Below are 14,418 nucleotides of genomic sequence, written 5' to 3' on the forward strand. Positions count from 1 at the left end.
GGAAGGAGTAAGAAATAGCAGAGTAGAATTGTATCTGTTTGCCAAATTCTTAACTAGTACCACATTCAACGTCTCTTCAAAAGTTACTGGATGAAGGCTTTACAGACTTCATCTCAGGCCTTGCTACCAATCCCTCCCTAAATGGCCTATCCCAGGGTATTAAAAGCAGCTTGCTAAGAGAAAAGGGGGTGTTATTTTTTTTAATGGCAATCTCTGCCTATTCTGTCATTTGCAGAGATCCTAGGAACCTTCCCCTTCCGAGTCAGACCTGCAGGATAGTTCACTGCAATTCATTTTAATTCCTGAAGAATGCATATTGTTCTTCAACCATACAGCTTCCCATAAAATGATCTGAGTAACAGCTCACTTCCTAGATTTCAGTATGAATTTAAGTCCCCCACAGTATACATTTAAAAAAAAAGAAAACCCCAAAACAAAAACCAACAATCTCCCAAAAAAACCCAAAAGCCAGCAAAAAACAACTGAACAAAACCACACCATATACTTAAACTTCTACTTCCTACTTTTAGGTCTCAAAAGTCACATATGATATAGAGGAAAACCAACAAAATAAATACACAAAAGATTTTTCAAATTAAAAATATTCCACAGAGATTTTAAATTCCCTACAATATACAGTACAATGAAGAAAACTAAGAATTTCATAACCACACAGTAAGTACATAAAAAGCCCCAAATATATTATAGTTCAAAGCCCACATGCATTCTGGTTCCTTACTCTACTACACAATAACTGATTTAATGTAATTAGAAAAGAAAAAAAAGTATAGCTGAGAAACATGTATTTCTGTAGTTGCACTCCTAAATACATATGCAATACTTAATAATTACTATATTGGTCTACTAATACAATTTGTATGTTGAATACATAATGAAGTGTCATATTAAATATAAAACTATTAAAGAATACTGTTTTGGGTAACTCACTTGCATATGGAGCTAAATTAACATTGAGTCAGTTATTTCAGGTTTTGCTATACATCAAAAAACACTTTACTGCTCAAAAACAGATTTTGTAATACATAGTTATTCACTAAATCACTGAAGTCAACCAGTGGAACTTTTGCTATTTATCTCATAGTACAAGGAACAGACAATGCATTTTATTCCTTACAAAATACCGTTAACATCATTTACCCACCTTGTCATAGTAGGACAGAGCCCCGTTTTGCAGGATTTTGCAAAATGTACATAGAAGAAGATTATTCTTGAGGGTTTAGGCTAATTTTTTTGCACTTGACAAGTTAGGCATAAAATAGGCTTCACTAAATGTATGAAAACAAGTAAACAAAACATCACATACAAATCTCTTACTTGCAAAATGAGATTTTCTAAGATAACTGCCTAATTAAGCCTATTTTTCCCAAGCACTTTTTTATGCAATTATCGTTCCTTGGAAACTTCTACTTACTTTTCTCAATTGTTCTGTGATTAAAAAAAAAAAACAAAAAACAACCAAAACCAACCTAAAAGGCTATGCTACTTTTTTATTAATTAAAAACATCCCACATAAAAAAGGCTGCTACCTGCTCATTTCCCATATGGTTGTTTATTACCCCCTATTCTCGAAGAACAGCTTTTCTAGGCATTCTGCTAAACTTTCAGGAATTCTGTCTTACGCAAGACGAAGATCATTTCAATACAAGAGGTAAAGAGTTGCATACCACATCTACACATAGGAACAGAACGTAAATTATTTCTTTTACTTAATCTGCCCTTTGAGACCTTATAAATATTCCAACAAGAGCTAAAATTTGTTCCCATTTTTAGTTATTATGTTCTTCTGGTGCATAGTATCAATTTCATGAATTGCAGACAACAAAAAGTACTTGCCTATTTCCAAAAGAAATTTTTTTAAACCCTAGCAGCAAAACTGTTTCAACCATCGGAATAAGAAAAAAAATGTTTTCCCACATATTCAAAATAAACTTTTTTCAGCTTGAACAACTGAAAATGCAAAGTGAAAATCTTAACTTTCACTTCACAAAGGCACTGCACGGCAAACTTCTTTGCTTCTGAAGTGTTATAAATTTCAAGATAGGCATGTTCAGAAAAGCTATGGGTGAAATCCTAATACGACAGAAAAGCACCTCTCAACAAAGATGCTCTCTACTCTCTTACTTGAAAAAACAAACAAGCAAACAGACAGATATGGCTAAATCAACATTAAAGGTGAGAAATTCTGTGTCTGTGTATCAGGCTTTTTTATGCTAGACTATCCAAAACATGGACTGATGATCATATATTCTGTTATTGTCCAGTTAATGAAACCAGAAAACCAACTAAAGATTATCCCAGAACCAAGTTAGTTCTCATGAAATCCACAATCACTAATTTGTAAGGTAAGTAGCACAGAAAGTTTTCCCACAATACTGGAAAAGGGGACAAATATAAATCTAGAAAAGTAAATGAAAGCATAATGTACTGGATAAGCTCTGTTCTGCTAAATATGAACTACAGACACGGAGCATGGGTGAGGATGGAAGTCTTTCAACTGTATTTGGGTAAGTAAACTCCAAATCAAGGAACACTGATTAAACAAGACTTCTCACCCCTTCTCTGTAAGAACAGTGGCTATTTCTTACATAAGTAGGTACTAATTAAAACATCCATGTATAGTTTGGAGATAATCTCTTGCTTTACATACTTCAGTGTTTCCACTTCTTCCAGTTCAAAAGAAACAGCATCATAGCAAGCAAATTAAACTGTAAGTAACAGAGTCTGCTTTATCAGTGAGATTCCAGTCCCCCTTTTTCTTTTTTTTCCCCACAGTGCGCATTAAAAAAAGGAGGAAGAAAATCCAGGACTTGCTTCCTCTTTAACTATAAAAGGTAAGGGTTCCTATTCAGCACTGTTAAACTATAAAAAGGAAACTGGACAATTGTACAGATCACATTCACTAGACATAAAAGCTTATCATCATAGCCACATCAAAAATCAGAAAGAAATGCTTTTGTGAAGACTTACGGCTACAAATGGCAAAGAGGGAGATCTAGTTTCTATGGACAAACTCAACTTTGTGACAGCCTTAGGAAAGATGAAAATCAATGTTGCTCAGAGTCTAAAATGTTTTATTCTTAATGGAAGTACAGCATTTCTCTACTTCTAGAATTCATTCACTGAACGAAGCTTTTGGAAGAAAACTAAGGCTCCTAGGAAAAGCTACTGACCTGAATCTATGTTTAGATGAGTGCCCAATAAGATGTAGTTTTTGAGGAAAAGGCAGATCACAAGCAAAAAGCTAACCAACTTCAATTTAGACAATCAGGGCAATTTGACAGTAAGTCCTAGCAAACTTAACATCAGTCCTTACCCTCCCACCCACACCTCTATAAGAAAGTTTACCATAACTTCCAATGCATGTCCAAAACGTGAATAGCATCACCACCAATAAAAGATCTCTCAACTTGCATGCTATTAATGCAGAGTCTTAGAGGAAAGTCATGAGAAGGTACCTCATAAAGTAGGAGAGAGGCATATGACTTTTTGGTTGGAAAACCGACAGCCTATATATTTCTAAAACAGTCTGACCAACAAATTGTGACACGCCAACTATTTTGTTCACCACATTTCTCAAAGATAATTTTTACAAAACTTTTACATTGGTGCACTGCAGATCTGCCCAGGTATTCTCTTTGTTTGGATGATGTTCTCAAGCAGACAGCACCCTCACTATCTGAGAAGAATGCTTGCTTCAAAGTGATACATTCTGACACGATGTGTAAGCGCTGTGTTACTTCAACAAACTAAATGGTCTCGCACTTAAAGATGCTAGCGTGATCTTTCACGCTACAGTATTAAGAGGCTAAACAAGGTCTAAGGCTATGCCTTCAGAAACCTTGGTCTGCTTTATTGCATAGGCCCATGGCAACAACTATCATTCAAAATGTTTTAATCTTTACTTAGCAGAAGAAAGGAAGATCAAAGTACCTGGAGAAGAAATTATTAGTGAAGGGTTGCATTTTGCCAAAACCCCTTACTCCCTATGTAAAAATGTTTCATAAAGGTGAATAGTTGTGCCACCACTTTTTAAGCAATGCTAAATACAGTAAAACTATCCTGAAAAAGAAAGTTAGTCTGAGGTTTTGTTTTTTTTTTAAGGAAGCAAGAAACAATACAAAAAGAGGAGCAAAGACAGAAAATGCTGTTTGTCTCTGGTGATGACTGTTTCTCACAGACCTACCTCATGAGCAGACAAACACTGAATGAAGCTTTATTAGTCAACCCCAAATTTGACAAATTTTTATCAGGAATATTCTGAAAAAAACATGTAACAAAACATCAAGTTTCGACCAGCTACACTAGATGCTTACTGGACAGAAAACAAGAAGAGAGGTAAATAAGAAGAAAATGGGGATGAAGAGGAAAAAGGACAAAATGAAAAAGCAACCAGAGAGAACCAGAGCCTCTTTTTTCCATCAGGCTAGTGGAGATGGCAACACATCGTTTAGATCTCTCTGGATGGTTCTAGTCAAGGGTCTGCTTAGTCCCTCACATAACAAGGAAGGTCACAGATTATTTGACTTTTACCAACGTTACCATCAGTGAAGGATGACCTAATATCCATTCAACCCTGGGCACACATTTTCTTCCCTTTTCTAGCCAACTTCAGCATTACAAAACTCTGTACTTACTAATCCAGGTTCAATATCCTGATACCAATGGTAACTGATTAACAACCATCCTGTTAGACATATCCCAAGCATGAAAGGCTTGCAAGGGGCAACCAGAATAATTCCACATCAAGATTTGTATTGTACTAAGGAAGCACTGGTGCACAACACTGCAGGCAGAGCATGCATATAATCCAACCTTTACCATAAATGTAGACATTTTTCCTCTTTTTCACTTGTTTATCTACCCCACATTTCTTGTTCCCCTGTGTGTGTTTCTTTTTTAAAAGAAGATATTCGGAACACTTAAATGACAAAGCTTTGGCCATTGTTAGCCCAACTCTGCTCCCATTCTCCATCGCAAAAACCTCCCAATCTGACAGCTAGCATCACGGTCCTTTTAAAACATTTTTTTACCATAAGGGTAACCTCATGGCAACTTAATACTGACGCTCTATTATTAGTTCACGTGCCTGCACTATGTATCAATGACAGAAGAGGGAAAACCTAGGTTTGGAACTTAAGTGAGCAGTATCTTTAATCTGACCACTTCATTAACAGTGGGGCTGAATATGACACTTGAATGGTTGCACTCTTTTCACATGTTGCCAAATGTCTTGAAATGATAACGCACAAAGATTAGAACTCAATTTTCTATCCACAAACTAGGGAGACTTCCTATTCGCATAAAACATAACCCTCTAGTTTACAACAAGTTTCACAGTTTTGTAATCTGTCATTGTTTCCATTTCCTCCTGTTTCAGTAAATAAGCTTAACTCTACAACTTTCTGTATAGAGACTCAAAAATAAACATGAATGACATCTGCAAGTCAGCAGAAGCTGTATACACTAAAGTACTTTTCCAGATTTCAGGAAGACAGTCCTTTCACATTGACAAAGTGTCCTAATTATGGACTCCATTCTTCTCATTGACTCTTAACTAAAAGACCTTGACAGTTTGGATGTAAGAGAAGTTAAAAGTATTTTTTTAAAAAAACAAGGTGCTGCATTCTGCATAATTTTGCGTTTGAGCACAATAAGTTACTTTGGCTAAACAATAAGAAAACTTTCTATTTCTCTAATCTGTTGTACCTGTCTTAATTTGTCACAAGTGAAGAAATACACGTTTGTTTCTAGATAGGAAACTAGAAATACACACACAAACACAAAGGTCTACTAAGCAAAACTAAATACAATAACTTGCTCAAAACAAATGTGAATGCAATGAAACTAAGCTATACATCAAACATTATTTACTTGGTATTAATACATACTGTGGAGCCATGTGCATCAGTCACAACAGCAGACAAGACTAACAACATGCCCAAATAATTTTTTTATGTCCTCATTTAAAAATAAACATACAACTTCACTCCAAATTAATTCAAAGAAGTTACTCCTAAGAAAGTTTAAATTCCATCTGAATACTACCATAAGGTACAATAATGGTACTTTCCAAACTGAGTATAGCAGGTCTAATAGGAACATAAATCTATCTGCCTGTGCTGATAAGCCCACAAGTATGTACTGCTAACAAAACAAACATATGGCTATGATCTTAATTAGAAAAGCTGAAGAAGTCATGTTATGTTAATTATCCAATTTCTGATCACTGAGCTATTCTAAATGATTAAACCAAAAAATAGTGCTCATACCTAACCTTTCCATTCCTACACTTACTCCTTCATACATCAGCCAAGAAGCAATTATTAGTTCATTTCTATGAGAAAAATTCAGAAGAGTGAATTTTTAATTTTTCTGCTGTCTTTCCACAGCAGAAACAACTACGGGGTCCAAAGTACACATATTCTCTTTCAGGGGTTAAAGCAAATGTCAGGGTGGAAAATAATTAAGTTTGCCCAAATATATTTTATTTCATGTCTACAGACATACACAAAAAAAAGGGACTAGGAAAATTGTTAGAAACCAAGGTGTCCCCTTTCAAAATGGCAAAATAATTCTTTGCAATTTTTTTCAGCCTGCAGTTCAAAACAATGCCATTAAGGGGAAAAGGGCTAAAACCATTCTGTTCACTTACGCCTTTTGCTTTCCCTTTAAAAACAAAAAATTAAAAACAGGCCACATGCTCTTTTCAGTGGAATCGCGAATTATGATACAAAGTTAAAAGAGTTTAGTAGTGCTCAAACAGGATTTATAGTACAAAATAAAAACCTATAGTCTGAAAGATTATCTGAATCTATTGTGGGACTTAATCCTTACTTAAGTTATTGTAACACCATATGTATCTGGTACTGCATTCTGGGAACATTTACAGGTGAAAATTATTACAACCCACTGATCAACAGAAAATAATAATCCAAGTTACCGAGCACGAAGTTGTACAAAATATGCGAAGAGCATTCGTTAGCAGACACATCCTTCTCACTTGAACTTTTACAATAATATGTAATTGCACGCACGTCCTAGCTTTCAGTTCAGAAACAAAAGCTCCAAACTCCCCCAATTTGACTTTCGCATCTGGTCAAACCGCCTCTGTCTTTATTGCGGATACGACTGCCTGAGATTTGAAAGCAACGCTAAGGATTTCCACTCCTACTACATCAGCGGTTTACCGTCAAAATAACCTTGCAGCGAAACGCTCCGCAGGAAGGGCTGAACTCCTGCCCCCCGCCGCCCCCCGCCAGCCCCGCCGCCGCCGCCGGGGGTTCAGCACCCGGCAGCCGAACAGCGCCCGCCGCGCCCGAGCCCCCGCCGCCCCGGCCCCGCTTCCCAGGGCGGCGTGAGACGGGGCCGTTCGGCTTAAATATCGCTGGGTTTCGTAAATAACTTTCGGGTTAACGCCAGGCCTCCTCTCCAGCGAACGCATCCCCCTTCACTCCCAGCACCTTCCGACTCCTTAAGCGTGCTCGCTACGCTGCTTTCCATGAACAGCCATGTCTTCCCCGGGCTCCCGGGAAAAGCTACCGAGCTCGACGCGCAAAAAAATGTCACTAAAATCTCTCGCCCCTTCCTTCGCCAAAAACGCTGTTTACGCCCTTACGCACTCGAACCCCTCGGGGCTTCATTTCGGGGCGTACCGCGCTTCCACCGGAGCGCCGAGCCGCCGGGTACACCCCAATAAGCGCAAAGCCCCCCCCCCCCCCCAAAGGCCGAAGAAACCCCCGAAGGCTGCAGGAGCCGTCCCGGCTGCGGCTCGAGGAACCGTCCCGCGCAGCCCCCGCCTGCCGCGTGCCAGGGGTCCCTTAAAGGCTCACCCACGCGCCGCGAGCGGCGGCACCACGCGTGCCCCCCTCCCCCTCCCAGCAGAAAGCACACAGGCACGCGCTCCCCCCCCTCCCCCGAAAGGAAAGGCCGGGGTTTGGGGGGGGGGGGGGGAAGGAGTCACCCTAAAGGTGCTGCCGCGCGGAGCGTGCCCCGCTCAAAGGCACCCCGCGGGGCAGGCAGCGCGCGCCGCCTCCCGCCGCCGCCGCCCGGGGAGGGCAGGCCCGGCTCCCGCCGGCCCGCAGCCTGCGCCGGCCGCAGGCTCCCTTCTCAAAAGCCTTCGCACTCACGGCTCCGCCGCCTTTTGGAGGCGGCCCGGCCACCTCCCGACCCCCCGTCCCCTTCGGCAGACGCCCACCCCCGCGCTCCGTCACCCCCCCCAGGGTGGGTTATTCCCGGGCCAGTCCCCGGGGCTGCGGCGCCCGCCCGCCCGCCCGCCTGCGGCAGCGGCGCCCAACGCCGCCCGGCCTCCCGCACACGCTCCCCGCCGCGGCCGGAGCGCCGCCCCCACGTCCCGTCCCCGGGCCCGGGCCGAGGCCTCGGCTCCTGCACGCACGGCGGAGCGGCGGCTCCCTGCGCAGCGGCGGCGGCGGCGCCACAGGAGACGGCCGCCGGGGCAACCCGCGGGGCGGCCTGACGGCGCGCACGGACGCGCGGCCCCCCCCGCCCCCCGCCTCTTCCCCCCAGCGCCGTCCCCGGCCGCGGCCCGTTACCTGTGAGGACCCCGACGCGGATTTGGTGGTCGTGGTTCGTTAAAATCATCCCCTCCGACGCCATGTTTCCCGGCGCAGCCACCGCACTGACAGGCAGCGAGCGGGGGGGAGGGAAGGGGGGGGGGGGGGGGGGAAAGGGGGCAGGCGCGCGAGAGCGGCGCGAGCGCAAAGGGGGAGGAGCAGGGGCGAGCGGGGCGGGGCCAGGAGGCGGGGGCGGGGCCAAGCCGAGGAGGGGCGGGGCGAGCGCCAGCCTGGGCGAGCGGAGACAACCGGGCGGAGGGCGGGAGGGCGCGGCGCCGCGCGTGCTGCGCGCGGCCCAGGCAGTACCAATCTAGTGCCGAGAGCGCCGGGCCTGGCGCCGGTTGCCGCCGATCGGGGCCGGCGCATGAGGTCAGCCGCGCCCCGGGGGCGGCCGGGCCGGGGCGGGGCCGCCGCCGCCGGTGTAGCCCGTGCGCTGCATCTGCCCTTTGCGGCCCCTTTGGCGGGCTGCAGCCTTCCCCCCTCAGGTGCCGTTTCATCTCACACCCGAGAGCCCCGACACCGGGGGTGCTGGCAAAGGGTGTCCCCACCCGGCCGGCAGCGCAGCGCCGCGGGGCAGCAGGCCCCGCTGTCTGGCCCAAAGGCAAGCTGAGCCCCCACACCCCCCAGCCGGCTTCCCGGGGAGGCGGCCGGCCGAGGCGGTGCCCCGGCTGAACCTCACCGCTCCCGCCTGCCTTCAGCCCCAGCTTAACACGACGTCACCCTCTGCCGCCACGGAACGCCCCCCGGCACCGCTGAAAACCAGCGCTTCCTTGCGATATTTTTCACCTGGAGCAGCTCCTTCGCTCAGGTGATGGCACTGCCGGGCCAGGGCTAGGGCCAGTGCTAGGGAGCTGCTACCAAAACACGCTCCAAGGCAGGAGGAGGCCAGGACTTCCCGGTTCAGCTCACCTGGGGATTTAGGTTGGCATAAACCCGTTGTGAAAATCCTCAGTCAGTCGCTTTTCCAGTCAAATGGTTGGATTTGAGCCCGCAGCCAAGTCGCTCTGGCTCCCCAGAATCCAAAGTTGTTCTCATCACCTGATTACACGGGGTTAACAGTTCAGTTCTTCAGACCTCCGGTAATGGGGAAAGGTCGATGGCAAGGCTGGTAATCACCCTTTCCTTTGGTTAGCATGAAATACAGAGATACAAAGTTTTCCCAACAACTTTGGAGTCCCCAGCGCTCAGCAAGGTGTTTTTGCAATCTTCCCAGGCCTGTTCCCTTCTCTCCCTTTCGACCCCTTCCCCTTTCCTCTGAGATTAAAACTGTTGTTAACACGGCCTTTAGATAAAGCAGCTTGGTAGCACAACAAGTATCTTTACTTTGTCTGACTTGAACTATGATCGGTAGCTATGATCTGGGAAACTGTCTGGAAGAAAATATTTAAACCCATTTTTGAATGAATATGTCGGCAAATGTCTTCCACGCTTAATAGCAACACCATCAACTGCAAATGATAACCCATTGTCAAAGTTCAAGCCCTCTAACTCTAGCGGATATTTATATTTTCCAATATTTCTGTTGAGGTTTCAATACTATCTTGCTAATAGCAGGCTCCGGATTATTCTCCTTTTGACTGTGTACTAACAAGCAATTATTGAAAGCATTTGAAATTTGCATAGACATTAATGAACTATTTCAGGAGTTACCTCTTTAGCACACCATTTTCTTAGATGGACTACTCGCACAAAAAACAAAGGCCTGAAGAAATATCCTATGTCTCAGGGAAAGCCACGCTAGTAGCACTTTGATGGGGTGGTGCACCAGCACACGATATCAGTATTTCTATATTGGCACAGCAGTTGCAGTGTGTGCAGCCATAGAGACTGAGAATTCAGGCTCCAGAGATCTCTGGTTATGCAATGGTATAATACAACATATGTGGGTGGGTGTAAGCCTGAACCCAAAACAGCATGGTTACTGAAGATATACTGCATCGCTGGTGCTCATACTGCTGTTCCCTCACGGGTTCAGTCACTATGTGTTGAATATTCTGCTGTAGACAAGGAAAAAAGATTTTTTTTCTCAAACGTGTCTGAAATTATCTAAAGTACAAGCAAGTAGCTTGACATTTTGTAGCTTCCTGCAGAGGATTCTCACACCCTACACTAAAAACAGTATTGTTTATTCAGAGCATCTCACAGTCTCCCCGTGTAGCCTGTTGATTTTTTGCTCTTGTGGATGGTAAGAAGGAGGGGCAGAATTCAGATTTCACTGGCAACATTAGCTTTAGTATGTCCTGGCTTATAAGTGCCTACTAGTGGGATTTGTGGGGGATTTTTTGTACAGAAATGTAGTAGGGAATTGTATTAATGTAATGAAATAGTGTAAGTTTACAGATTTTTAAAAGACTGAGTCAAGAAGAAGCTGAAATCAGTAGGAGGGGGTTTATTATCATGGTATGAAAGCTGCTGTAAACTAGATTGTTAATATAATGGTAGATCCATAATAGCTCAAGAGAAGGTTGTAAACAGGAGGATGTCCTGCAGTCAAGTTTTCGACAGAGTAAGGAAACAAGTGTGTGTGAGGAAGAAACCTTTTACTGCAGGGGCACATTCTAGGAAATCCTCTGGCAGTCCGTACCAGAGTTCATGTTGAGTATCCGGAGAAAAACAAGTTTTCCTCACCAAAGTCAATACACAACTGATAGTCACATTTTGTCCAGGTCATGTCGGTGCTGAAGTGTTACTCAACTTAGCAACCTCTCAGGAAATTTTTTACCTTACTTTGACTGCCAGCTGTTAATTATCACTATCTGTCCATTAACAAAGCACTTTAGGGCACATTAACTGCCCTTTCATTAAGCTGCTTCTTCCAGCTGTGTTTGTTCCATGCAGTCTTAGTCCACTGGCCAACATTGTAGGCTTTCTTATTTTATCATGAGCACTACAGAATGACATATTTTAATTACTCATTTGGGTGAAACAGTTTGAGCATACAGGAAGCACTTGTTTAGTTACCTGTAGAAATCTTGATGGAAAAAAAAAGAGCCTTCAGTATGATTACGAGAAGATACCAGTTTGTTCTGTTGATTACAGTGTGGGCAAGGATGATTTAAAAAATCATTGAAAGTTATCAGAGGCACTTCATATTTAGAATAAGTGTTCAATATAATTTCTGTAATTTTGTTGTCACACAGGTCAGATTTCTTTTTTCCAGTGGCTCCTTAAGTGTAATTTCTTAACTCTATTCTTTTTTATTTTGAATTGGTTGGCTAGCTGGATCAGCAGTGGGATGCAGCTCTTCAACTGTGTGCCATTGGCACAGATCCAGCTGAAGTCATGAAATAGCTGGCTTAATGAATCATTAATGGAATTCAGAACATTTTATTTCTATGCCACTGGTGCAAATCCAAGTAAGGTCAAGAGACTAGCTGGCTCAGTGGTTCAGTAATAGGAAACAGACTTCTACCTCCAGCTTATTGATGCAGGTCTATAAAGGGTCAGGAAACTAAGTTTTGAGACATTAAAATACAAAGCTTTTCCAATGCAGCTGTTGGTTTAAAGTAAATCTATTATACATGATTACTTTCTGATATGTTTCAATATAGTCTGTATTAATCTATACATTTTGAAAAAGAATAGTATAAACATTTTCTGTGTAGTCACTGATACAGCACAACATTCGTCACTCTAAAAGAAGGTACAAGAGGTGATTTCTCCAAACAATCCCTTCCCTGGGGCAAGCATCTAGGGAAAAGATGGAACGTGCACCACATTTTAGCTACATATGGCTAGCAAACCATCTGAATGTCCCTGTGGCCCATACCATAGTCCATCCTTGCCACACCATCTTTGCCAGAGGCCTCCTGAGAACCCTCTCTGGGTTTACACCTCCAGTCAGGAGTAGGAACCCAGCTTCAGTGCCTGTCCTAACTATTAGTGTGAGGGAAAATTTGTTTTGCTTAGGATAAAACTGCATTGCTCCTTGCACTGCACCAACACCTGTAAGGTCAGATTTGCCTATTAAACAAATAGCCTATGTCTGTGAGATTACAAAATGACAGAAGCTGTTAAGTGTTTCACTTGGTAGCAAACTACATCATGACTTATCTCATGCCTAACTGCAACATGGGCATTTGCAGCAATGACAGGCATGTGGAAAACTCTGAAGGAAAGGTGGCCCTGACAGACATCCATGCATACAGCCTCTTTCCCTCACTGCCTCCTCCTACACAGCTACCTACTGTGGTGTAACTTTTGAAATGGCACCGTATGCTCAAGGATACGACCCCACATATATTCTCAGAAAAAACAACATCTGGAAGAGTGAAGTTTACTGAGCTTATACGGTATGACTTTGATGGCTCTGTGATAGTGACAACCGTGTGAGTCATCTCCAATCCAGTTCCCTTGCAGCCTTTTTTTTACTCTCATACTGTGGTCAGACCATAAAAGCAAAAGGTCTTCCTTCCCCATCATCCTGCCCAGGAAAAAGGTTATAGTAAAACTGTATCTTCTAATTATTTCATGCACAAAGAAGGTCTATCGAGTTTGTCTCTTCTGTCTGAGATTTCAGATGTTGCTGTTCTGCTGCTCAGTTGAAGAAATGTTTCTGTCTCTACGAGCCTTTGGAAATGAATGTTCTGTAGGTCTCTGTCCAGGGCATGTTGGACCAGTGTGTTCTCTTGCATTATGCAGACATACATATTTCTGTCCAGACTTTCCCAGACAGAATTCAAGAAGTGCCAGGCAGGGAAGTTCCAAATTAAAGTATACCCTCATCTTGGTACTAAGGTTTGAATCCATCACTAAAGAGTGGTGGAGGTCCAGCAGATCCTGCGCAAAGCATTATCTTTTGGTTCATCATCATTATCTTTTTGTCCATCATCCATTCAGCTGGTCCTACTGCAAGTCTTATTTCTTTGTATCACCCTAAAGAAGATACACCAGATATTTTGCTGTAGTTATTCTAATCTGCCAAAGTAGGCTTTTCTTGAAGAACAGTGCATAAAAAAGGGCTTCCATTCTTTCAGAATAATTGGAAATGGTGCCAGCCAAACGTAATCTTTAGGGACATTTGCAGGGATAAGAAGCTTGATGCTCCCCAGTATCAGTTCTTCTGGGTCATTGCAGCCCTTATTGATAATCCTCCAGTGCACAACCCATCTCACACCCGAACCAAGGTCTTTGAGATAAGTATGCGATACGTGTGACATCTGACTACAAATGCAGTTCAGTTGATTCACTACGAGTATGGGTGCCTGACAAAAATAAATGAATCTTAGCGTGACTCCACATGAGTGGTGTTGACACATTCAATAGTCTGTGCTTCGTTTGCTGCAAAACAGTAGCTATTTTAGAAAAGCAGTTGATGAGTTTAGCATACACAAAGAGTAGACAGATTTAAAAGACATCTTACTGGAACATTCTATTTTTGAGATTTCACTTTGACAGAACTGTCTCATTAAGGACTTGGATATGAAAAGCAGGAAAATGCTTTTGGATCTCATGTAAACTAAATTCAGAATTCTGATGAGCTGAATCAGTTCTTTCCATACATTATTTTTCTTTATCTGTATTTCCCCTTGTTTCGGTGTAAGAGATGAAATAAAACTTTAAGAAATCTTGGTCTTGATTAATAAGCAAGACAACTCCAAACTGGATGAAATAAGGCAGAAAGAGGAAAGGGAAGGTAAGTATTTTGAACCCGCCATTAAATTATAATATCTCAGAATGAATTAGCCACAAATGATCATCACATATTGTGGCCAAAAGTGAACAAATGACAGCTTGCTTGTGCAGGAAACCTTGTTGTGTTGTTTGCCTTGACCTAATAGAAGCACTAAAATACTAGAACAGATCTTCTAAGGAAGAGGAGGAAGCT

The 14,418-nt window shown here is 43.2% G+C and overlaps 1 protein-coding gene across 8 annotated transcripts in view; it reads right to left on the reverse strand.

The window, feature by feature from the left end:
- The window catches only part of GPHN (gephyrin), a 314,644-nt gene extending 306,010 nt beyond the window's left edge, over positions 1-8,634 (reverse strand). For all 8 annotated transcript variants that reach the window (XM_075713210.1, XM_075713207.1, XM_075713208.1 and 5 more), the window contains exon 1: positions 8,571-8,634. In XM_075713210.1, coding sequence (XP_075569325.1) covers positions 8,571-8,634 — 64 coding nt within the window. The remainder of the gene's footprint in view (positions 1-8,570) is intronic.
- Positions 8,635-14,418: the final 5,784 nt, after the last annotated feature.

This window comes from Pelecanus crispus, chromosome 6 (assembly GCF_030463565.1).
Source record: "Pelecanus crispus isolate bPelCri1 chromosome 6, bPelCri1.pri, whole genome shotgun sequence".
NCBI lineage: Eukaryota > Metazoa > Chordata > Aves > Pelecaniformes > Pelecanidae > Pelecanus > Pelecanus crispus.